Source organism: Carettochelys insculpta, chromosome 4, assembly GCF_033958435.1.
Source record: "Carettochelys insculpta isolate YL-2023 chromosome 4, ASM3395843v1, whole genome shotgun sequence".
In the NCBI taxonomy this organism is placed as follows: Eukaryota; Metazoa; Chordata; order Testudines; family Carettochelyidae; genus Carettochelys; species Carettochelys insculpta.
Window position 1 is genome coordinate 124228416 of NC_134140.1, and position 25017 is coordinate 124253432.

General features: G+C 42.1%; 1 protein-coding gene across 1 annotated transcript; it reads left to right on the top strand.

Annotated features, from left to right (window-relative positions):
* Positions 1–1821: 1821 nt before the first annotated feature.
* Positions 1822–15543, top strand: COQ2 (coenzyme Q2, polyprenyltransferase). The gene is made up of 7 exons (XM_074992013.1): positions 1822–2134; positions 4120–4286; positions 5974–6095; positions 7192–7277; positions 10237–10370; positions 10897–11085; positions 15027–15543. The coding sequence occupies exons 1-7, from the start codon at positions 1870–1872 to the stop codon at positions 15180–15182; spliced, it is 1119 nt and encodes a 372-aa protein (XP_074848114.1). The 5' UTR covers positions 1822–1869; the 3' UTR covers positions 15183–15543.
* Positions 15544–25017: the final 9474 nt, after the last annotated feature.

Consider the following 25017-nt stretch of genomic DNA (forward strand, 5'->3'; position numbering starts at 1 on the left):
GGGGATATAGAAAAGTACATAGTATCTTGTCCACTCCTTTTAATTGATGTGCTTCAACTTCAAGAGATGTTTCTGAAAGAGATTAAATGACCTAAACTCCCAGAGGGGTGCCCCATCCACAATGCTCCAGAGTCATTCGTCTGCTTTTTGGGCCACATGACTGTTTTAAGTGTTTGCAATAGTAGACTAGGCAGAGGCCAAAGGGAGGAAATGACTTCCATGGGTATGATACCCACCTGGAAGATGGAAGACCTACAATTTAGTCCACCTGCTCCCATCACTCTTTCATTGTTTAATTCACAGTGGAGCAGTTTCAGGAGAGCTTGATGGAGTCTCACATCATAACATTCCAGCATCAGCGGCTAGAGTTCTCCCATGAAAGGTGGGAGATCCCTATTCAAATCCTTTCCCCCCCAGTGATAGAGGGGACCTGAAATGGTTAAGTGCTCCAACTGCTGCACTAAAAGGTATAATGTGTTTATAAAGCACTCCTACCTCTTCCTCTGGCTGCTGTGTGTGTAGCAATGCAGGTGTCTAGCTTAGTCCCACAAGAGGTGCCTAATCCCAGTGGCTGTTTCCTTTTGTGGATTGCTAAACAAAGGGACATGCCTCTTTACAGCCAAGTTTTAGCCCTCTAACACCACTTATACTGGCATCGCCAATTGCCCAGCTTAGCAGCTCCCCAACTAGCAAGTATCAGAGAGGTAGGCGAGTTAGTCTGTATCTTCAAAAACAAGAAGTCCTGTGGCACCTTATAGACTAACATATATTTTGGAGCATTAGCGTCTGACGAAGCAGGTCTTTGCCCACAAAAGCTTATGCTCCAAAATACCAGCTAGCAAGCTCACTTTTGTGATTTGTTTCCTTAGGCACCTACCTCTCCCTATTCATAGTGGAGCTTTGGCATGTCAGTGTTCTTGGTGGACTTTCTAGGCACCATGATCCTCAGCTTTGCCACACTAAAGTACCTTTGTGAATCCCGCCCTTAATCACATGCTTCTATTTACCCACCCGGGAACGAGGATAATGATGTATAACTGCCCCACAGGACTGGTGTGAACCTTACTCGCTGTTTGTGACATAAATCAAAACCTTCAGACGGAGGGCACTTTAAGAGTGTGGGCATCACATGGGATGGCGAGTTAGGTTAGTAATTGCTAACTTAGTCATGAGTTAGGTTAGAACTGCCACCTAGCCAGTTTCTAACTGCCTTGGATGGTTTTTCTACTGCCTTGCTGCCTGCAGTAGGTGGTATTTTTCCCCTCACCTGCAAGCTACTCCCCCATGCAGGGACCCACATGGCTGTGCTGCAACCGCCTAACTACCACCTCTGGCGCCCGGCTGGGAGCGCTGCTAGCCCCACGCCCAGATCGTGGCTGGGGGGGGGGGGGGGATCCTGCTCCTCTTCGCCCGGGGAAGCAGAGCAGCTGGCCCCAGACTCGTTCTCCCATAGCAGTGGCCAGTGAGGACCGGGGGCGGCTTTGGGGACTCCGCGGAGCTGGCGGCTTACGAACGAAGCGAGGCTCGTGGCTAGGGTGGGGACTGCTTGGCCTGCCCTCGGGAAAGGGACCCAGCAGCAGCCGCCTGTGCCTGAGGGGACAGCCCCGCTCAGAGGGACAGAGAACCTCGCCGCCCCGGGTCCGCGCGCACTAACACCGCGGAGGGCGGGCCAGCCTCGGGGCTAACGGCCGCGCGGCACGGCCGGAGCAAGGGGCGGGGCTAAACCCTCACACCTCACCCGCTCCTGAGGGAGTCGGAGACCGCGCTGCGCAAGCGCAGTGCCTTCCCGACGGGACGGGAGCCGCGAGCGCGTCTCGGCACTGACGTCATCAGGCTGCGCGCGCCTCGCCGCCACCGGAAGCGGGTAGCATGGCGACACTGAGAGCTGGGCTCTGCCGGGCTCCCGGAACCTTTACCGGGCTTCGCTACCTCCGTTTCCTACGAGCCGGCTCTGCTCGCCCTGCCGCTGTGCTCGCTGTGCCGAGCCACGGTGCATCCGGGCCGCCGCTAGGCCTCGAGAGAGAGGTGGCGAGCGGGCGGCGGCTGCTGAGCTTCTCGGCGGCGGAGCTGGTGAGCGCGGCCCCCCGACCCTTGCAGCCCTACCTGCGGCTCATGCGGCTGGACAAGCCCATCGGTGAGTGCGGGCTGCCGGCCTGACTGGGACCCTGGGGTGAGCCGCTCGCACCCCATTAGCTGGCGGGCCTGGCTGTCCAAGGTGCTGAACAGCCCGGCGCTGCCTGCGGCTGTGGATCCGGAAAGCCCGCCGAGAGCCAGGAGCGGGACGGAGTCCCCCAGCTTGGGTCCCTCTGGAACTGCTGTTCCCGCCACTCCCTTTGAAGCACATGGGATTGGGCTCGTTGGGGACGGGATGCTGGGTAGATGGGCCATTGGCGTGACCCAGTATGGCCGTTCTTATGTTCTCCAGCAGCCTTTGGGTGCCATAGCCCTGGGGAATGACGTGCCTCTGACTCATGGGAATGCTGTAAGGATAAGCTCCATAAAACAGAGAAGGGGTCACAGAGATGCAAGGTGCTGCATTTCTCCCCTGCAGCCTCATCCACCTGCTGACTGCTGAATTGTTTGCCTGAGGCAAAACTGAAATATCTGCAGTAATACCACTAGCTTGTCTGTACAGTCCCTGTTATTTTTTAGCATACAAGTTTCAAAACCCTCACTCAACCAAGCTGTAATCTAACACTTGTTTGAATCTTAAAAAGATATTAAGAATAAATTGCCTTGTGAAGTTGAGAGCACTTATGTTTACAAAACAAATTCTAGACTTATTTTAAAATAATTCATGTTATAGTAACTCATCAGGCAACAGAAATCTTGTAATTTACAACATGTAAGCAACCCCTTTGTCCTGAGTGAGCTTTGAGTGGTTTACATGTGATGTAATACATCACTACTCAAAATGCAGGGTGCTGACAGTTTGGTGCTAGGAACACAGTACACTTAAGGAAGGGGAAGATGTATGCATAGTACAGTATAAGGCAAATCGCTACAATAGCATACATAGTGTCCTGGGATCTTTTCTGTTCATGATTACCATGTGGTAGCTCTGGATGTTAAGGTGTCACTTAAAAATTCTAAGTAACATTTAATTTTGTTTGGTTTGTCTCCCATGGGCAGAGTTGGCCTATAGATGTTTGAATTTATTATTCTACAGAGTCTACTTAATCCAGACATTATTCCTACATCCATGAGGTATCCTCAGGACAAACAAAAAGGGTAAACTTTACACTACTGTCAGTATTCCCATGAATGTATTTATCTATTTTTATTGACACTGTGTGCAGAAAGCTTGTATTCCTTGTCCCTGTATTGCAAATACTATTGATACAAGTTACAGCTAATGTTTTCTTAGTGAGAAAGGGACAAGATGGGTAAGGCCAAAATCTTTTATTGGAGCAACTTCTGCCTAGTGAGAGAAACAAGCTTTTGTAGCTGGGGCTTTTCTTCATGTATAGTGCTGCAAAGGAGGGATGGAGGGCCTCCAAGGGTAGATGTGTTAGTGGGTTGCATATTGTTGTAAGGAAACAGAATCCAGTATCTTGTGTTCTCTGTTTTTGATAGAAAGATTGCAATTTACTTATTCAGGTTTGTCAGTCAGTTAGCAGGCCTGTGTCTTTTGGAACAAACTGTTTTATAGATTGGCCTGGGTAAGTCATATAAACTAAGGGTAGCAATTCATTCTGGAGTATGAACTTGTGAATAATTGTAAAAGTAGCTAGATACTTGGTTTGGATAGAGATGCGGAACATAGTGGTTTAGGAAACTGATGTGCATATTATGTTCTCTGTAATGGCTGATTATATGGCTCCTGTTCCTATGTGGTATTCTGTTTTTATTGGGGAAAAATAGACGAAAGGACTTAGTAGTCAGCATTTCAATCAAGAAGAGAAAAGAAGAAAAATAAAGATGTAGAAATTGAGGAACTGTAATACCTTGCACTGATACCATCTTAACTTCATTACCTCGAAACTTTGGTGTTGCAAGTGTAGAGGTGTTTAATTAGTAATTAATCACTTATTTACCTTTTGTGGTGTGCTAAAGATTAATTCTGTTTACATTTTCTGTTTCCCTAATCCTTTTCAAATTCACTTTTTTTTTTTCTAGGAACATGGCTGTTGTATTGGCCATGCACGTGGAGTATAGCCTTGGCAGCAGAGCCAGGCTGTTTTCCAGACTGGTATATGCTGTCCCTGTTTGGCACTGGAGCAGTCCTAATGCGTGGAGCAGGCTGTACAATTAATGACATGTGGGATCAGGACTATGACAAAAAGGTAGAGAAAGCCCCATGGACTTGAAAAGAACAGGCAGGCTCCTCTTAAGGTTTGATGTGTAAGTAAATTGCAGGCCTTTTATTGAAGTAAGCTTTCTTTTGCCTTTCACAAAGACAGGCTGGTTATTTGTCTGGTACAATGCAGGCATGGCAAATGAAGACAGCTTCCAAGTAATCACATTTTTTTCCCCTCCTGGCTAAGTAGTAATATACTAACTAATCTCATCTTTAAATGGTAAATGTGACCTTTCTTTTTTGTGCAACAGAGAGCCACAAGAAACGTAATCATGGTTCTTTGTTTTGTGAGATCATTTATATCTAGGCTTAGGTAGTTCAGATACTAGAATCAGAGAGGTAACCATGTTAGGCTGTATCTTCAAGAACAACAAGAAGTCCTGTGGCACCTTGTAGACAGACAGATATTTTGGAGCATAAGCTTTTGTGGGCACAGACCCGCTTCACCCAAGTGGGACGAGGCGGGTCTTTGCCCAAAAAAGCTTATGATCCAAAATATGTTAGCCTATAAGGTGCCACAGATACTAGAATGTAGTCCAAGCTTTATCAATAAATTCACTTTCTGTAATATTTTCCTGAAAAACAGAGCCAAACCAACTGACATGCTTCTTTCAGCCTTATTAGTCAAAATTATCAGGGACTACTTTATCTGCATCTTGTAACTTTTCAAGTGTAAATTTCAGCCTAAGGTGAATTTTTATATCATCATTAGACTGGTGGCTACAGGCATGTATCCCAGATGAGAGTAAGCTTTTTTGTAATGTCCAGTGTGGTTTCCTCAATAAATTTATACTAAGAAAAGACAAGTTGATTTGACATTGTGTTCTTGCTGTGTAAAAGCTGCTTCCCTTCTGAGTTTCCTTGCATTAGAGATATAAAATGCCATTTTGTTATCCAGATTAATGTTAAGAAAATCAAGCCAAATTAGAGTACTGTAAATTTTAGAAGTGTCATTCTTACCTGGTTTTCTAAGTACATATATTCTGTATAAAGTGTAAAATATATTCCTTCCCTGGCATTTGGCTTTACTGTTAATTTACATAACAAGTGTAACATACATTTTAGCATAAACTTTCTTCCCACTTGGTTGCTCCCATAATTTTCCCTGGTGATTTCAGTGTCCCTGAAAGAGGTTTGATTGCCTTCTATATCCAGCTTGGAGCTAATAGACTCCATCTGAAAGTAGGACCAGAATAAAACATCTTTATGAAGGGTTCAAGTATTTACATACAGAATGAATCAAGAGAAAGCCCTGAAACTCTGTATATAATCCTAGAATTTTCCACTCTCTTATAGAAAACTTAGTACAGAAGCACTTTAGAGGGTTTAAATAAAGAAGTACTTTAAAGATGACTTTGCCCTTGAAGTAGGGATATTCATAGCAAAAAGCTTATCCAACATTGCACACAAATCTTATTCATATCTAAAGTTTCTACAGGAACTGTAATTCTGTCTCATTACACACAAGCCATGTTTTCTAATACTGCATATTTTAGTTTAAGGTTTTATTTTTTATTCACTGGGCGTGAAATGTGGTAGGGGTAATATTTGATGTAGGAACGTTAACTTGATAATTCCCTTAATTTTTCCACCCTGACTTTGAATTAAGGTATGAGTTTTACCTGTTATGTGTATTTTACCTAAATATATTGGATTTAATGTTCTTTCTTTAGGTTTTAAGAACAGCAAGTCGACCAATAGCTGTTGGAGATATCTCACTCTTTCAGTCTTTTGTTTTTCTTGGGGGACAACTGAGCTTGGCTTTGTGTGTCCTTCTGTGCCTAAACTACTATAGGTAACGTATATGTGATATTTTATTTTTACACTATTTAGCTACTAGCCTAACACTAAGCATGATGAATTTCAACAGGCAGCGCTGTAATTAGAGTGTGTGTTCTATTGATTGCCCCATCAGAGTTTACCCCACATTTCCCAAAGTCAGAGTCTTGTTCAGCAAAAGGCAATTTATGCTCTGCATGCTTTCAGAAGCGCTGCCCCAACAGTAAACTTCCCTGCTCCAAACTGATTTGCAGCTGAATGGTATCCATCTGAAGTTGCCTGCTTTCCCAAAACAATTGCTACGCACTTTTCTGCCAAGAGAGCAGCTCTCATTCATGTGTCCTTGCACCACGGTTCAGGAGCCACCTTGGCACTCAGCTCCAGAAAGGTTGCTTTACGCATCCTAAAGTTCTGTGGCCACTTGTCTTTGTCCCATACCTGCATGACAGTCAGGCTAGTGCTGGTTTCCCAAGCCCAAATAGGCACTGTATAGGTGCTCCGTGACAGCCACGTGCAATGCCAGGTTCTTGCTTTCTGTCACTTACAGTGTTGTCCACCTCCAAGTTTTCTTCCTCTGACTGTAAGTTCAACAGTAACCCTGCTGCAGTATTTGATGACCTCAGCATATTAAACGCAGCATAGAAGAGAGTTCTGAGATCCACTATTTCTCACAGCAAATGCTTGCATGCACAGCAAGAGCTGGCAGCTTCAGAAATGGTGTGAAAGTAAGCCATATGCCCCGGGCAGGCTGTGAAGCAAAGAGGGAGCTGACAGAACTTGGAAAATGCCTTCATGATGCTTTGTGCTCCATACCGTGTTTACACGGTGCCTAGCAATTGAAGTTGACACCGGGCACCCTGGAATGCATAACCACATTGCTTTGCTCTCTTTTGATGAGGGAACTGGAAGAGGCCATGATCTGTTGACAGAGGTTAGCAGTGTAAACATGATTTGGCAACTTCCTTTTTGAAGACTTTTGCATGTCAGCTTTACTTTTGTCACCAAAACTTTGCAGTATAGACCTAGCCTAAGACCAGGAAATAATGAAAGTACATTAGACACTTTTTACATGAGCCATATAGAGTCTCCTAATGAACTTTCCTTCATTACAGCATTGCCCTTGGAGCAGCCTCTTTATCTCTTGTCATTACTTATCCCCTAATGAAGAGAATTACATATTGGCCACAGTTGGTTTTAGGTGAGCTTCAAAATTGCTAGTTTTAGTTCTTTCATATGTAATTTTTTTAATGTTCTGACTACATCTTAATGATTAAGCGTAAATATTAAGTTGTTTGAAACTATGAATAAGGTCAATGGTCATATCTCACATCATTAGCAACACACTTGGGTTATGTCTACACTAAAGTGATGTGTTGACAGAAGTTTCTGTTGAAAGATATCTTCTGACAAAACTTCTGTCGACAGATCCTGGGCAGATTGCAAAGCAGATTGAAAGAGTGACCCGCTCTGTCAACAGAGAGTGGCTGGACTGCCTGGACACACACTTGACAAAATGGCCAACTGGAAGCACAGCAAGCAGGGCTGCTTGGTGTCCCAGAAGCCCTGTCAACAAAGAGCCCTCCAGAAAGTCCAGACTAGCTTTCCGTCAACAGAATCTGACAGAAGCATTATTCCCCATGGGATGTGGGATAAGGCTATCGACAAAAGTGCTGCATTCTGCCAACTTACTGTGGACAGAACACTTTGGGAATCTGGACTCTCCCTGGGTTTTTGTCAACAAAACCCTCTAGTCTAGACGTAGCCTTTGAGTTTCTTTCCCTGATGTAGACAAGTGTCAGAGAGGCAGCTGTGTTAGTCTGTAGCTTTGAGAACAACAACAAGTCCTGTGACACATTGTAGACTAAAAGATACTTCGGAGCATAAGCTTTCGTGGGTAAAGACCCGCTGCATCAGATGCATGTGACGAAGCGGGTCTTTGCCCATGAAAGCTTATGCTCCAAAATATCTGTTAGCCTATAAGGTGCCACAGGACTTCTTGTTCTTCCCTTATGTAGTCCCTCCTTTTCCCACACTGATGTTGAGAAGTAATCCTTTTGTCACCTGGGTACAAAGTGAGACATTTTTCTGTATACATTTGGAAATCTTTCTTAAATATCTGTCACCATATTCCAGTCTTAAACATTTAAATTAACTGGGGTAAACTGATTAATTGTATTGTATTCCAGCTTGATACTTTTTGGAATCCTACCTTTAAATTCTTATTTCCCATAATTTTCTGCCATTGGTAACCACTCTTTTAATATTTATTTTTAGTAACCACAACTTGTCTGATCACTTCAACAGTTCTCTGTGGCTAATAAATATTAAGCTTAAGACCTGAGTCATGCAGACATATAAGTACATGCTTAACTTGAGACATATGGCTAGTCCTGCTCACTTCATTGGGTCTACTCACATGTACAACTCTTTGCAACATGGGGGTCTATGCCAGTTAAATCAAGTTTAATTTAGAGAATGAATTTATAATTACTTATACATGTTGCTATTTATACTATACTTTGTAATGTATAGGTACTTAGATTTATTGCTACGCACTGGAAAACTTGTGTATAAATATTATCACCCCAATGTGGTGTACACTTGATATTTTATAAGGATTTTGTGACTTGTCACTGGGTTATTTTTTTCTTGTTTGAACACTCACTGCACTTCTCTGACATTTTAAAAAATAAAAAGGAAAAAAAGGAAAAGATTAAAATATTGCATAATGCAGTGTACTGATGATCACAGTTCATCAGCTCATTATTTTCCTGTTAGTGTCCCTAATGGTAGTGGTTAGACAGACAGACCATTCTCTTTGGGTGCATTTTCACCAAATATTTCAAAGACTGGACTATTGGTCACTTTCTGCTACAGATGTAAGATGAACATGGAAACCAGGGGATTGATAGGAGGGATGGGAGTGGGGTTTCTTACTACGAGCTGCACTCCTGTTCTCATATAACGCCTTTCCTTTTCCATGAGAAAATAGGATAATCCTTCCTTTCCCTTTGCCCCATCCTTATATATGAGTGCAGTGTTTCTCGGTTCATAGATTCCAAGACCAGAATGGACCATTGGGATAAACTAGTCTGACCTTTGTATAATAGTCCATAAAACATCTCACAAATAATTTCTAGAATATACCTTTAGAAATCATACACTCTTGATTTAAAAATTCTGAGTGAGAGAGAAACCACCACAACCGTTGATGAATTTCTTAGTGGTTAATTATTCTCACTGTTGAAAAATTATGCCATATTTCTGTACTAAAATTCTCTGGAATCAGCTTCCAGCCATTGGCTCATTTATACCTTTCTCTTGTAGAGTGAAGAACCCATTATCAAATTCTTGTTACACAAATTCTTGTTATCAAATTGTTGTCATGGTACATATAGACTGTAATCAGTGTTGTTGGTATATCAGTCCCAGGATATTAGACAGATATGATGAGTGAGGTGATGTCTTTGAAGTTTCCTCTGTTTGAACATCCAGGGATCTGGGGGGCGTTGGAGGGGGCAGGGGAAGGAGGCACCTACCAGGCACAGCTCCTTGAGAGTAGGGGGGAAGGCTCTCCCTTCAGACACTGCCCCCGTTGCTTCTATTGAATGGAATTTCCAGCCAATGGGAGTGATAGGTTAGAGCCTGAAAGGAGCACTTCCCTGCCAGGCAGTGCCTGCGAGCCAGATGCAGCTCACAGCCTGCCTTGATTGGGTCCATGAGGCTCAGGGATTCCCCCTCCCAGAATGGGGAGCTGGTGTTGGTGCTTCAGCCACACCACCTGTCTGCCTGGCCACAGTGCCAGAAACAGCTTGTGCTGTTGTGGGTGGTTCTGAATCCAAGCCTTGCTGGCCAGATGGATAGGCTGGATGTGACCCACAGGCCCTAGGTTTCCCACTCCTGCACTAGACCATTGGGATGCTGTCACCCTGGGAGCTTGTGTTCAACCAACCATCCTCACAAATCCCAAATATTTGTCAAAATCACAGGTTGCCAGACGAGTTCCCTGTCCTGTCAGAGTGTAGATATTAGACATCAAATCCTGCATAGGCGCTGAAATGTCAGATGTTGATGCAAAATATAATTTAGCTTATTCCTGACTAACAGTTTTGAAACCTGTAACTCTGTGTATTTTATCTTGTTTGTGTTACTTGCAGGGCTTACGTTTAACTGGGGAGCCTTACTTGGGTGGTCTGCCATCAAAGGTTCATGTGATTGGTCCGTGTGTTTGCCTCTGTATTTCTCTGGAATTATGTGGACCTTAATCTATGACACCATCTATGCACATCAGGTAAATTAACAATATTGAATGCTAACTTTCTTATTGCCATATTTATTTGTAAAACTTGCTACTTTGGACTTATATGGCATTACTAATCCTCCTGCTGAAATCAGAACATTTAAAACTTAGAAATGCTTTTATAAGATTTTTCTCTTATGCACTACTTTTCATCCTACTGATTATGCCATCCTGTGGGTTTTTTTCTGCTTACTACTATCTGTGTAAATTAGTTGATGAATATCTTTGAGTTGAGCGCTTCCTGTTAAAGTGTGCTGTATACCTAGGTATGGCACCATATTAGTAACTTGGAAGTCAATAGCAACAGCCAAGTGCTTAGCAGTTGTGAGAAACAAACTGCTTATTTCGGTGCCTAAAAATGGCTTTAGGGTTTAATATCGGGCACTCATTCTTAAACGTTTACTTTAAGGCAAAGCCTTTTCTGTTATATCCCTAAAATTTTCTGCACCCATGACTCCCCAACTGGTGAAATGTGAGGGGTGTTATCTTTTTTTTCTAATGATCTTCTTTATTCTAGGATAAAAATGATGATGTTATCATTGGCGTGAAATCAACAGCACTACATCTGAATGAAAACACAAAGCAGTGGCTCAGTGGCTTCGCTGTTGCAATGCTCGTCGGCCTGAGTGTAACAGGAATAAACTGTGATCAGACTTTCCTCTATTACACAGCTGTGGCTGCTGTAGGTGCTCACGTAGTTCACCAGGTTTGTTCTTGTTTTTGCACTTTTTTTGTAAGTTCTAGATCAGAAATCCAGTATCAGTTTACCAAATATATTCAACCAGTTTTGTTTCTAACTATTCCAGCAAAAAGAAAGCTCTTACTGTATTTTCAATCATGGCTGCAGGCAGGTGTGTGACTATATTCCTTCGCATATAGCAGTCTTTATTCTTCTCCTAACACGTTTAATATAGCCATCACCATGGTATTTGGTTGCATAACTTAAGAGTTCTGTGGGTACATAATACATTAGGATTATTCATATAAATTAAAATATGTGAACATTAATGTTGGGGGAAACAAAATGTTCCACTTACTTGGCAATGAATGCAGAATTGTATGGTTATGCTCTGAAAAATAGCTATGTGAAAATGGAGTTGGTTTTGTTTCCCAATAACTCAACAAAATCAGCACTGCTTATAGATGAATACGTATTTTCTAACTGCAAGCCTGGCAAACTCAGTCGGAGAGCTGAAAGACAGTCTGGGTTCTCTTTGTCTCATACTTTATCACCAACAGCAAATAGCCTATAATTATAATTATCAATGCGCCGTAAGTGCCAGCCAGGAAACAATCCAGTTCACTTTCCCATAGCTATATTGGTGATCTGATGAGTAAAATGTAGTAAAAATCCAACTTATTTTACTGAATAGAATGAGCAGCTGGAATTCAGAATCAACCAAATGAATAGGTGTAGTTTTTTATATGTTCATATTTCTGATCATGCTAGATTTTTTAAGTTCAATCATCAATTCATATCCAGAGCAAACTTGTAGTGATAGTATGTGGTCTGGAGAAAATGAATTGGTGGTCTCAGGAGTAAACTGTAGGAGTAGAGGTGTGGAGGCGGTTCCTGATAATAGAGAGGTGTCCATATACCCACTGGCACCCTTGTCAGTAGTCAAGAAGTGAAGTCATATAATTGGCATGGAGCATGATCTATGATCTTCCCCCCACCTCAGGGTAATGAGATGCATTAGGGCAGGAGTGGCCAACCAGTTAAGGACTAAGAGCCGTGGGTAGAGTGCAAAGAGCTGTATATTTATCTATCTGTATAAGTAGATTAAAAATAATACATGGCTCAATGCCCTCCCGCTCCCCCAAAGCCAGACACCCCCAGCCTCCACTCAAACTCAATGCCAGTGACTCACCGGAGCCACCACTACCACAGTCCCCACATGCTTCGCCAACCAAGCATTGGGGCATGTGTGCAGAGCAGTGGACAGCACTCCCTGCATGTGACTCTGAGCAGGAGCCACATTTTAATTGCTCAAAGAGCCGTGGGTTGGCCACCCCTCCATTAGGGGGATATAAAGAAGCTTGCACATCATATGGAAGTGCTGTGCTCTGTGGATAGATTTCATTTTCTAAGAATTCCCTTACATGGGAGTCAACAGAGCAAAAGAACTTCTGTTCTCAGACCCAGGTAGGTTTGACTATTTGAAAATGAAAACGTAAAAATCTGTGGGGAGGTAAATATAGAACAATTATCAAGATACATAACTGGTCGTTCCTGTGTCCAGTGCAGCAGATGCCTACACAGAAGTGTTATTAAGTTATTTAGGTATTTAACTATCTTCAGTTTGAATGATGTTATGATCTTTTTTCAGAAAGTTAATTGTGGTCTTCTTTTGCTATTCATTTAATCCCCTCTTGCCCTTTTTCCCACCTGCCACCTTCTTGCTTGTGCTTCTCTTGCTTGGTTGTCATCTTGTTTTAAACCCTGAAATCTCACTAGCAGATAGTTTTCTCTCATCATTTTAAGCAGCAGTGGTCTCCAGACACAAGTTAATCCTTTCTTCCAAGCTGACTGTGGAAATTACCTGGGCTTCTTCCTTCTCTGTACTGCTGGGAAGATCTTGGCTCGAGTCATCCTCAACCGTCTGATCACCAGCATCTCCAAGGAGAACCTACCAGAGGCACAGTGTGGTTTTTGCCCAGGCCGCAGCACCATTGACATGATCTTTGGGGTTCGTCGGGTCCAGGAAAAGTTCATAGAGCAGAACTTGGATCTATATGCTGTCTTTATAGACCTGACCAAAGCATTTGACGGCATCAGCAGAGAAGCCCTGTGGATTATCCTGTCAAAACTTGGCTGCCCGAGAAGATTCGTTAACCTCATACGCCTGTTCCACGATGAGATGACTGGCTTTGTTCTTTCAAATGGCGAGTCATCAGATCCATTTGAGATATCCAGTGGTGTGACGCAAGGGTGCGTGCCAGCCCCAGTGTTGTTCAACCTCTTTTTCACGTGCATCCTCAGCCACACAGTTAGGGATCTGGGCCAGGGAGTCTACATAAAATATAGACTTGATGGGTCACTTTTCAACCTTCGTTGTCTGAACGCTAAAACCAACATGGTTGAGAGGCTCATCCTTGAAGCCCTTTTTGCTGACGACGGTGCACTTATGGCGCACAAGGAGTCTGATCTCCAGCTCATCATCAACAAGTTTGCTGATGCCACTCGCCTCTTTGGTTTGACCCTCAGCCTAGGAAAGACCGAGGTACTGTTCAACCTGCTCCAGGATCTGCTGCTCTCCCTGCTTCAATCTTTATTGAAGGAACAGAGTTAAAAATAGTAGAGGAGTTCACGTACCTTGGCAGTGTGACAGCCAATGATGGCTCCCTTGACAAAGAAATCAATGCCAGAACCTGCCAGGCCAGCCGGGCACTAGGACGTCTGAGAGCGCGAGTGCTGAATCAGCACAATATCCAACAGTCCACTAAACGGAAAGTGTACAAGGCTGTAGTCCTGACCTGTCTCCTGTATGGCTGTGAAACCTGAACTTTGTACAGAAAACATATAAAACTGCTGGAGCACTTCCACACACGCAGCCTGAGGTCAATACTGTACATTCAATGGCAGGACAGAGTTACAAACCTGGAAGTCCTGCACAGAGCAGGAACCACCAACGTCAAAGCCATGATTCTGAAAGCCCAGCTTCACTGGACAGGGCATGTCATACGAATAGAGGAGTCAAGAATCCCTAAGCAACTGCTCTACGGTGAACTCTCCCAGGGCAAAATGAATCAAGGTAGGCCTTGCAAGAGATATAAAGATTGCGTGAAGGCCAACGTTGCTCATGCTGGTTTCAAACCAGATCAGATAGGCTGGCGTGCTCTCGTATGACATGCATATGATGACTTCTAAAAGCAGCAACACGTACAGCTCATTGATGCTCGTGAGAGGAAGAAAGCAACTGCAGCAGCCACGCCAAAAGATCCAGGACATTTCCCTTGCCCCCACTGTTGAACACCCCTGCCGTTCAAAGCTTGGACTCCTCAGCCACATGCGAGTCCACAACCCATGAGCCTGTGGAAGCTCAAGATGTCATCATCAGACATGATGGACTACCTACAATTGTGGTTGTCATTTGCTATTCATTTAATCACCTCTCATCCCTTTCCCCACATGCCACCTTCTTGCTTGTACTTCTCTGTTGCTTGGTTGTCATCTTGTTTTGAACTCTGAAATCTCACTCACAGATAGTTTTCTCTCATCATTTTAAGCAGAAGTGGTCTCCAGACACAAGTTAATCCTTTCTTTCAGGTCTCTTTTGGATTGTCACATTGGATGACAATTTAAGAAACACTATTCCTCTGGCCTCTCTTATTCATGTTTATGTATTTGTACTGAATCTTCAAGCCAGTATTTAAGCACCGCTATGCACCTGTTGTCTGTACATTTTGATAGTTAAATATCTTGAACAATCTGGCCCTTAGTATCCATACATGTTGTTCCTTTCTTGTATATATTATAATCTTCATCCATTTTCTAGTGCATTGAGGCAGACCTCTGTGCCTATGCATAACCCAGTGCAGAGCACAGAGGCTTGCCCTTCTGGAGCACATTATGACTGTCTGTTTGAATGTGTTTGCATGCTTGTGGTGTTATAGATAATAGAATATTATATTGTATTTTCACAGATTTACACTTTGGACATACACAGACCTGAAGACTGTTGGAAGAAGTTTACTTCAAATCGCACAGTAGGACTTTTACTTTTCATAGGGATTTTAACTGGAAATTTATGGAAAAGAAAAGATCCCAAAGAAATGAATGGAATCAACACTGATATTTAGTCTTTATTTTAAAAGAATACTGTACTCAAAATTAAAAGTAACCATAAATCTGTAACTGCTATTAGTTTTGTTAATTAAAATGTTTGGCCAAAGAATGTTAAAAAGATACTGTAGCAAACAGAATTGTTGTTGTTGTTGTACCTGGTGAATAAACTTTAAACACTGAACAATAACTAAGCTTTAGAGCTGCTTGCGATGACCTTTTATTGTAAAATCTTTGTCCTTCCTATTGCAAGGATTTTTTTGTAAAATGCTGAGTATGACATGAGCCCTGGCAGTCTTTAAAAATCACGGTAGGTTTCTCAGAGTCATGGTTCATGTGAAAATGTAGTCATTTTACTATGTAAAATAAAACTGGCTGTGTGAACCTTTTTATGGTTGGATTTTTTGCATGAAATATTTAGTGTCAGTAATCTTCTTTTTAATAATCCTGACCTTTTTAGATGCAAGTAGAGCAGCATTTTGTGTTTTGGGTAATAAATAGAAGAATGACTAGGCACTTGAGATGTTTGATTTTTACAAACTCAACTTTCTTTATTTCCACTTATTTGAGTTTATTACCCTTCATGATTGTAAGATTTCCAGAAGGACTCGTCATTTCTCTGTGTTCTGTAAGTGTAAAGCATCTGGCATGCTCTTAGGCACAGTAAAAGTAATAATGGGATGACGAATAGTAAGTAGTTGTCACCTATATTTTTTTTATTTGTTGTACTATGAATTACATCACTAAATGGTCTAATAGTTCATTTATTGGTCCTTAATACACAGCTATATCCTGCAAAGTTCTGGGTACGTTACTATTCTATTGAAGTTAAAGGGTTGAGGGCAGTGTTTGTGACTTTCAGTAATGTCCTTGATAGTATCAAAACAAAAAGCAGTCAAGTAGCACTTTAAAGACTAGCAAAATGGTTTATTAGGTGAGCTTTCATGGGACAGACCCACTTCTTGTTCTGGTCTGGCTATGGTCTGAAGAAGTGGGTCTGCCCCACGAAAGCTCACCTAATAAACCATTTTGCTAGTCCTTAAAGTGCTACTTGACTGCTTTTTGTTTTGATAGTGTATAGACTAGCACGCCTTCCTCTCTGTTACTATTCAACATGCAAGGTCCTTGATAGTGTGTGATTTGCAAGAGAAGCTGCTCAGCCAGCCTGTCATTCCTCCTCATTAACGAAACTGGAAACTTCTGAAGTTAGTTTCTATATAAAGAACACTGGACACACCTATTACAGCAGTTTCTGAGTCACTTGCCTGGAATTTCTTTTAGATGACGCAGGTGATTACTGAGCTCTGACAATGCTTGTAGAGCAAGGTCCCACACCCATCACCAAGAGTTTATGGGCAGACTACTGCTCCCACATAAAATCCCATTAAACCACAGGTCCATGACTACACCAATATCCGTCTCCACTGACTTAATTGCAGGATTAGGTTTGACTATCAATTTTATAAAATTTCCATCTTTCTTAATTTCTTTCTTAATTATTTTCTCTGAGTCGTTGAACAAATTGCATCATCTAAAAATACTTCGAAGCAAAAAGTAATAAAATTAAGAATCTTATTCACTAAGGATGTATTTTTCAATAAAGTCATAGTTAATAACATGTTTTTAATATATGTTAGCAACTTACAACAATATGGGTGGGGGAGTTTTCTGCTGGCTTTTAGATATTTGGGCAAAGTTTTGTTTTTTGTGGGGTTTTTTTTCCTCTCTAAAACTAAATAAATTTCTGGTTTTGTCCTCAATTCTGTGAGGTTGGTTGGTTGTTTGGTTGGTTTGTTTGTTTAATATTGAGTGAATTGTGTTCTAGATATCAGGGAGTTGGAGGCTTACAATTTGCCTATAAATTAACTGTTACTACTGACCATATTGTATGTATCTAAAAAAAGAATAGCTGCTGTTTTAGGTTTTAAATCATCTACTCAAAGCTATGGAGTTGTCATTATCAATCCTGGAGCACCAATAAGGAGGTAAAGAAAGCCATGTTAACTATTGGTTTTCCCAGAACTATTGATTGCCCTGTTCCTCACAGGTTGTCCATTCCCGAAAAAAACACCCTATCAAAGGAATACCTTTAAGATAACAGCAGTGTTCAAGTGGCGAGATTGGTGTTTTGGTTTCCTTAAAATACAAACAAAAATTCTTCTGGTATTTGGGGGATGAGTGGAGAATTTCATTTGTCATCTTTATCTTGAGGAAAAGGACAAAAAGAATACTCAATCCCAGTTTTATTGGTACCAGTTTAACCTTTTGCTTACTAGCCAACTCTAGACCAGTGCTTTTTGGTAGCCTTTATTCAGGATTCTGGGCTTTTTCTAAAAAATTGTTTCTCATGTCCCAGATTCTCATGTTGCACATGAATTCCTAAGTATTGTTATCTCTTGTCCACAGGTGAATGTACTTGCCCTACTTGACTTTTGTTGGCTCTATGAGAAGAAAAGGCAGACGTTCCTTCTGTGTTAATAGATGGAAGAAACAAAAGAAGTCTGTACCTGTCACGCTTCATTCTGATCCATTTCAGTCACACTCATATGCTACACTGAACAAGGAAACTCCGAACAGGAAAGTGTTCTTAATCCTTAAGGAAAACAGAACCAAATATGAACAGTGCCTTGAGAAGAGAGACCACACCTTGTAACGTATGAAGAAATGATAAGCAAACACAAAATGACGTGTTAAAAATGTCCATGTACTCTCAAGATTTTTTTTTAAAACAGTCTGCTGAGAACAAATGGCTTGAAGGTGTTCAAGTCCAGATCATTGAAACTACATCTTTAAAAAACCACACAGCTTGTTTGAAGTGCATATATCCATCCAGAATGTTCCCTCTTTTCCTAAAATTAGATTTTTCTGTATTAACTTCTCCCCATGGTATGTATAATCCATACCCACGCCCCAGAGTGTAATTCTGAAGTAGTATGTCCAGTCAGACTTGATATGAGAGCATGGTATTACACCATGATTTTGATCCTGTACCTTTTGGCAGTAATGAGAGATGCAGCTTAGGTGTTTACATGTGTGTGTGCGTGCAAAGTTGCAAATGGAAAGTGAGAAGGAAAAACCTGTAACTACTCTCAGCCCACTTGATTTGATTTAAATAGACTTAGTTTTCAAGTCATTCTTCAAAAGGCGTCATTTTAGGGCATTGCAGCAGGGAAGAGGTAATGAAAAGTATGGAAGGCTACATTTACACTGGGTGTTTTTTTTTTTAAGGAAATAACGTAGGCAATTTACGCTATGCAAATTGCATAAATTATTTCCAAACACCTTATTCCAAACTTGGTGCCATCCAAACGGCACTGAAGTTTGGAATAAGGGGATATTTCCAAAGTTCCATTATCCCTCATACGACAAGCATGCCGAAAATAGCATTGTTTGGTTGCCACTAAAAATCACTGCGTTGTTGTTTTGGGATACCTTTGCATCCCGAAATAATACCCACAGTGTAAACATAGCCTAAGAGAATATATGTGTACATTTTTGCAAACCAGATCCCAGCTATCCCAAAGGTCAGCTTCAGCTATTCCATCCTCATGGGATGGGGGGGAGGAGGGGAGAAGAGGAGAGGGATGGGGAATCTCATGTACCTTAAAGTTCATGGTTTTGCATCTACGAATTTCCTTGCTCTCCCAGATGATTACCTTGGCATAACAAGCCAAGATTTGTTTTCTTTCATTCTTTTTCTGTTGGAGCACCTTTAATTTTTTTAAACTAAAAAATTCTTCTAGTTCATGTGCCCCTAAAGTGGGGCCCATGCCCCTGGGGGCAGGGGGGCATGAAGAAATTCTAGGGGGTGGGGCGCAAAGCGACTCAGCCACCTCCCTTCATTCTCCCCCACCCCAAGAAAGAGCCTGCTCTCAACCATGGGTTCAATTGGGTAACTACCAATTGAGTCCTTCTTCTTTCAGCACACATGGATGCTGTGAACAGCCCCTGCAATTTTACGTGGGTGACCCTGCAGGCACTATGAAACGGAGGCAGCTGCGAAGAGCCACATGGAGTGCACTCCTGCAAACGTGAGTGAGGGGTGGGGGAAGGAGAAAGCATGGAGGAGAGGGAGAGGAGGCTGAGGGTGTTGGACTAGGTTAAGAGGGGTGCCTGGCTTGGGGAGAGGGGAGCAGCTCTGGCAGCTGGACCATGGATCCGGCTGGCGGACGGCTCTGGCAGCTTGCGCACAGCAGGGGAGCTCTGACTCGGCTGGCTGGCTCGTATGCGTACGTGCGTGGGATAGAGTGGCTCTGGCTCAGGCAGCTGGCCCTGGCAGTGGGTGGCCCTTGGCTCAGGCGGGCGGCTGGCCTGCAGGGCTCGGGCAGCAGGCCTGTGGGTCGGGTGGCCAGCGGGCTGGCGGGACAATGGTGGAAGGCCCAGGGCTAGGGCAGCTGGCCAGGTCTCTGGCAGCTCAGGCCTGCGGCTCCTGGGGCTCCAGTGGCTCGGGCCCACACCTGGTGGGGCTCAGGTGCCTGGCTGGGGCTCAGCATCCTTCACGTTACATTAAGAACATAAGAATGGCCATACTGGCTCAGACCAAAGGTCCATCCAGCCCAGTATCCCGTCTGCCGACAGTGGCCAATGCCAGGTGCCCCAGAGAAGGAGAACAGAAGACAATGATCAAGTGATTTATCTCCTGCCATCCATCTCCTGCCCTTGTACTGAAGGCTGGGGCACCATACTGTACCCCTGGCTAATAGCCATTTATGGACCTAACCTGCAAAAATTTATCGAGCTCTTTTTTAAACCCTAATAGAGTCCTGGCCTTCACAGCTTCCTCCGGCAAGGAGTTCCACAGGTTGACTGTGCGCTGTGTGAAGAAAAATTTCCTTTTATTAGTTTTGAACCTACTACCCATCAATTTCATTTGGTGTCCCCTAGTTCTTGTATTATGGGAAAAGGTAAATAATTTTTCTATGTTCACTTTCTCCACACCATTCATGATTTTATATACCTCTATCATATCACCCCTCAATCGCCTCTTTTCCAGACCGAAAAGTCCCAGTCTCTCTAGCCTCTCCCCATATGGGACCCATTCCAAACCCCTAATCATCTTAGTCGCCCTTTTCTGAACCTTTTCTAATGCCAATATATCTTTTTTGAGGTGAGGAGACCACATCTGCACACAGTACTCAAGATGTGGGCGTACCATAGTTTTATATAGGGGAAGTATGATATCTTTTGTCTTATTATCTATCCCTTTTTTAATAATTCCTAACATCCTATTTGCTTTACTAACTGCCGCTGCACACTGCGTGGATGTCTTCAGAGAACTATCCACTATAACTCCAAGATCCCTTTCCTGATCTGTCATAGCTAAATTTGACCCCATCATGTTGTACGTGTAATTTGGGTTATTTTTTTCCAATGTGCATTACCTTACACTTACCCACATTAAATTTCATTTGCCATTTTGCTGCCCAATCACTCAGTTTGCTGAGATCTTTTTGTAGTTCTTCACAATCCCTTTTGGTTTTGACTGTCCTGAACAACTTGGTGTCATCTGCAAACTTTGCCACCTCACTGCTTACCTCATTTTCTAGATCATTGATGAACAAGTTGAACAGGATCGGTCCCAGGACTGACCCCTGGGGAACACCACTAGTTACCCCCCCTCCATTGTGAAAATTTACCATTTATTCCAACCCTTTGTTTTCTGTCTTTTAACCAATTCCCGATCCATGAAAGGATCTTTCCTCCTATCCCATGACCGCCTAATTTACATAAAAGCCTTTGGTGTGGGACCACATCCAAGGCTTTCTGAAAATCTAGGTATATTATGTCCACTGGGTGCCCCTTGTCCGCATGTTTATTAACCCCTTCAAAGAATTCTAATAGATTAGTTAGACACGACTTCCCTCTGCAGAAACCATGCTGACTTTTGCCCAACAATTCGTGCTCTTCTACGTGCCTTGCAATTTTATTCTTTACTATTGTTTCTATTAATTTGCCTGGTACTGATGTTAGACTTATCGGTCTATAATTGCCAGGGTCTCCTCTGGAGCCTTTTTTAAATATTGGCGTTATATTGGCCGTCTTCCAGTCATTGGGTACCGAAGCGGATTTAAAGGATAGGTTACAAACCACTGTTAATAACTCCGCAATTTCACATTTGAGTTCTTTCAGAACCCTTGGGTGAATACCGTCTGGTCCTGGAGACTTGTTACTATTCAGCTTATCAATTAACTCCAAAAAATCCTCTAATGTCACTTCAATCTGGGAGAGTTCCTCAGATTTGTCACCTAAAAAGGCTGGCTCAGATTTAGGAACCTCTGTAACATCCTCAGCCGTGAAGACTGAAGCAAAGAAATCATTTAATCGCTCCGCAATGGCACTGTCGTCCTTGATCGCTCCTTTTATATCTTTATCGTCCAAGGGCCCCACTGCTTCTTTAGCGGGCTTCCTGCTTCTAATGTATTTAAAAAATATTTTACTACCGTTTTTTGAATTTTTGGCTAGCTGTTCCTCAAAATCTTTTTTGGCTTTTCTTACTACGTTACTACGTTATGACACTTAATTTGGGAGTGTTTATGTTCCTTCCTATTTTCCTCACTAGGATTTGACTTCCACTTTTTAAAAGCTGCCCTTTTCTCTCTCACATTCATTTTGGTTCTGCTGTTTCTGATATTAAGTTACATTTTCATTAAATTTTTGGGCCAAGAAAAACTATTTTTGTGCTTTATTTTTATTTTTAAATAACATTTTTATCAATTTTTTGTGTTTATTTTAAATTATAAATTATATTTTTTGTTACAAGGGGGATGGATGATGGTAACAAAGGGGTGGGTGGGGTGAGGGTTTCTCAAGCATCAAAAGTGGGGCATGATGCCGAAAAGTTTGGGAACCTCTGTTCTAGTTGGATTGTGTCATACCAAACTCAGGGTGTTTTAAGTTCAGTTTCCTATCACAACTGTAACCACGTTTCTTGTGTATATGTAGAAGCTTGACTATATATATGGAAAATATAGCAAGAGACTTGAGTTACTATGTAAATGAAGATTTTAATTCTGAGTCTTGCAAGATTAAATCTGAGTCTTGGTGTTTCATAATGTATTTCTTTTGTATCTCACATACGTCATTTTATGATGGAAAAACAGATGACTGTTCTTACAAAATATCAGGCCAGTTTGGGAAATCCTATAATTAAATTCCTTGATGATAAATGGTACATTGCAATTTTGGAAAGCCACTTGGCTAGTTTACATGTTGCAATTGATGTCACATATGGGAATATATAAAGCACTTGTTTGAAGTTGGAGCAAGAAAAGTCATCGTGCTCACTCGCTCTCCAAGACTGCTCTGCAAGTGGTATGTTCGTATTTCTTTGTTTAGTTTCAGAGCACCTTTGGCAAAGTTCAATTAATTAAAACTTCAGAAAAGCTGGTAGTTGCTGAGGTGTGTTTTTTTCAGGGAAGGGAAGTTAGTGTTTTTTTTTTTAAAAAAAAAAAAAAAAAAAGCTTAGTTTTCTGTTCAACAAACTAAGTAAAGTAAAATGAAATATGCTATAAATCCTATTAGTGGGTATTTAACAAAATTATGCACCCAAGCTGAGAAGCAGAAAGTTGTTTTGTTTTTTTGCTTGCTTGTTTGTTTGCTTGCTTGTTTTTTGTCTGCCCTGTTCAGATTGCACAAATATCATCATCATCATCATCATCATCAATAACCGTGCGCTCAGCACCCATTGGTGTTTGATGCCTCTCTCACTATTTCCTTCCATCTTTCCCTGTCCAGTGCAGAGTGGCTTAGTTTCTGCAGACTAGCTCTGCACCAGTCTACTACATCATCTATCCATTCTCTGTGGGGTCTGCAACTGATATTTTCCAGGAAGGCTGAGGCAGATTTCACTGAAAACATGAACTTGGCTACAATTAAAATTGGGCTGCATATATTTCAAAATGACTAGAATTCAAGGAAACTTCTTCCTGAGACAGAGTGACATGGAGGAGACTTGTGAATGACCTATGCTTCCCTCAGTGTGCAAGGGTTTGTCAAGTAAATCAAGGAAACTTCTATGTGCTTTGAACGTATCCATGTTTTAAAAGAAGTCAATATGCTGCTTGCTGTCTTCAGCATGTTCTAGTCTCCTTTCACCTGTTTTCTGCCCTTGTGCAAGATCCCTTTGCACACAATCACCAAGATGTGTATGATGGCAGTAACAAGTGCAACATCTCTTGGTTGAGAAAGGTGAAACATGTGAAAAGCACTATGGTTTAAGTGACATGGAAACAACTATGTCTAGTGTGTTGTACACATCTTGTAAGTCTCAGATTAATGCTTGTGTTACTTTTATTGTTTTTCTGAAGAGACGACTTAGGGACAAATGATGGTCATTCTTCCTTTTTTTGAGCCACTGACTAATCCTGACTCTGATTATTGTCGAGATACAGTAACTATACATGGTGCTCAGGTGTACAATGATGGGTTCACTAAGTTTATTTGGGATACGGGCAGCATACCAGAGCAAAAATCTGCCCTGTGGATCAGGGGAGAACTTGTCCCAGTAACTGGAAGTCAGTGGTGTTATTTAGTTGGCTTCACTAGCGTCTGTGCAGAGTAGAATTGTGTATAGACCAATTTAATGTTTGAACAAAAATGGGGGATTAATTTAACATTTGCAATTCTCCATAGCCCTTGGGAGGAACCTAGGAGACGAGCATTTGGTTTCTTTAATTTGTGGAGTAACATCTCTATCTGGAGATTGGAATGTCTGTTTTTCATCACTCATGTCTTTCATACCCATGCAATCATATCAACATCAGTTAACACAGCGATGGGCAACCTCGGCTAATGAGTGAACATCCCTCCGTCTCAGTGGGCCATAATCTTGTAGTAACCAAGACAGTCCCCTAGGATAGGATAGTTTTGCTAACTTCACTTGCATACCTGGAAGTAGTGGGGCATGTTTATTGAACCATAGCAGCACTGTGATTGGATGCAGAGTCCACATGTGTGTAATCAGCACACACCACACTTCAAGTGACCTTCCTTTATGTATGTGCCATTTAGTAAAACTGGTAGTGGAAAGAAAAAAAAACACTACACTGATGGAAACCAGCAGAATCTGGCAGACCTACATGTGAGTAATGGTAAACAAAATGTCTGGCGGGCCATACATAGAACCCAGATGGGCCACAGCTTGCCCACCACTGAGTTACCAGATCCTGGAATATGTTAAAATCAGTTAACACAGAATGGAATTTGGCTCACAGTGTTTTGACTGAAACTGGCCAGCTGGTTTCTGATTTTCAGGAAGCAATGTTAGTAAAATCATTCAGCCTTGAGACCCTTTGTTTTTCCAAGAGCCCTTGCTCACTTGCCAACAAGAAGGTAAGGTGAGCTTAAGGGTTTATTTTTTACAGTGTGGCAACAGTGAATTTTAGCAATAAGAAAAATTCTTGCTTTCTTTTAACCTTTAGCACATGCTGCTTAGTGAGGCTCTTAGTAACAAATTACTGTTTACGTTTCAAAGTCACTAGTATGGGTGATATGAGGTGTTCCCTAACTTGTAAACAGTTGCCCAATAAATATAGGCAGTTGTCCAGGGTGTGTTTGCTTGAAGTATACCTGTGAAAGTGATAAAGTGGGGAGATAAGAATTGCTTCCTGAAAAGAGGCTTACAGTTCTCACCACTGTGTATCATACTCTTTTTTGACGTTAGGCACTAATTTGTGTTTGGTTATTTGGCCCCTCGAATGCTGTTAATATCAAACCACAAGCAAGTCAATCAGTCAGCTATGCATTTTACTCAGTAACGGTAACTCTAATGCCCACGCGGTTTCCTTTTTTTCCCTGCAACAGCCAATGAACTAAGTTAGAGATTGGCCTGAAACAATCTTTCAGGGAAGTCTA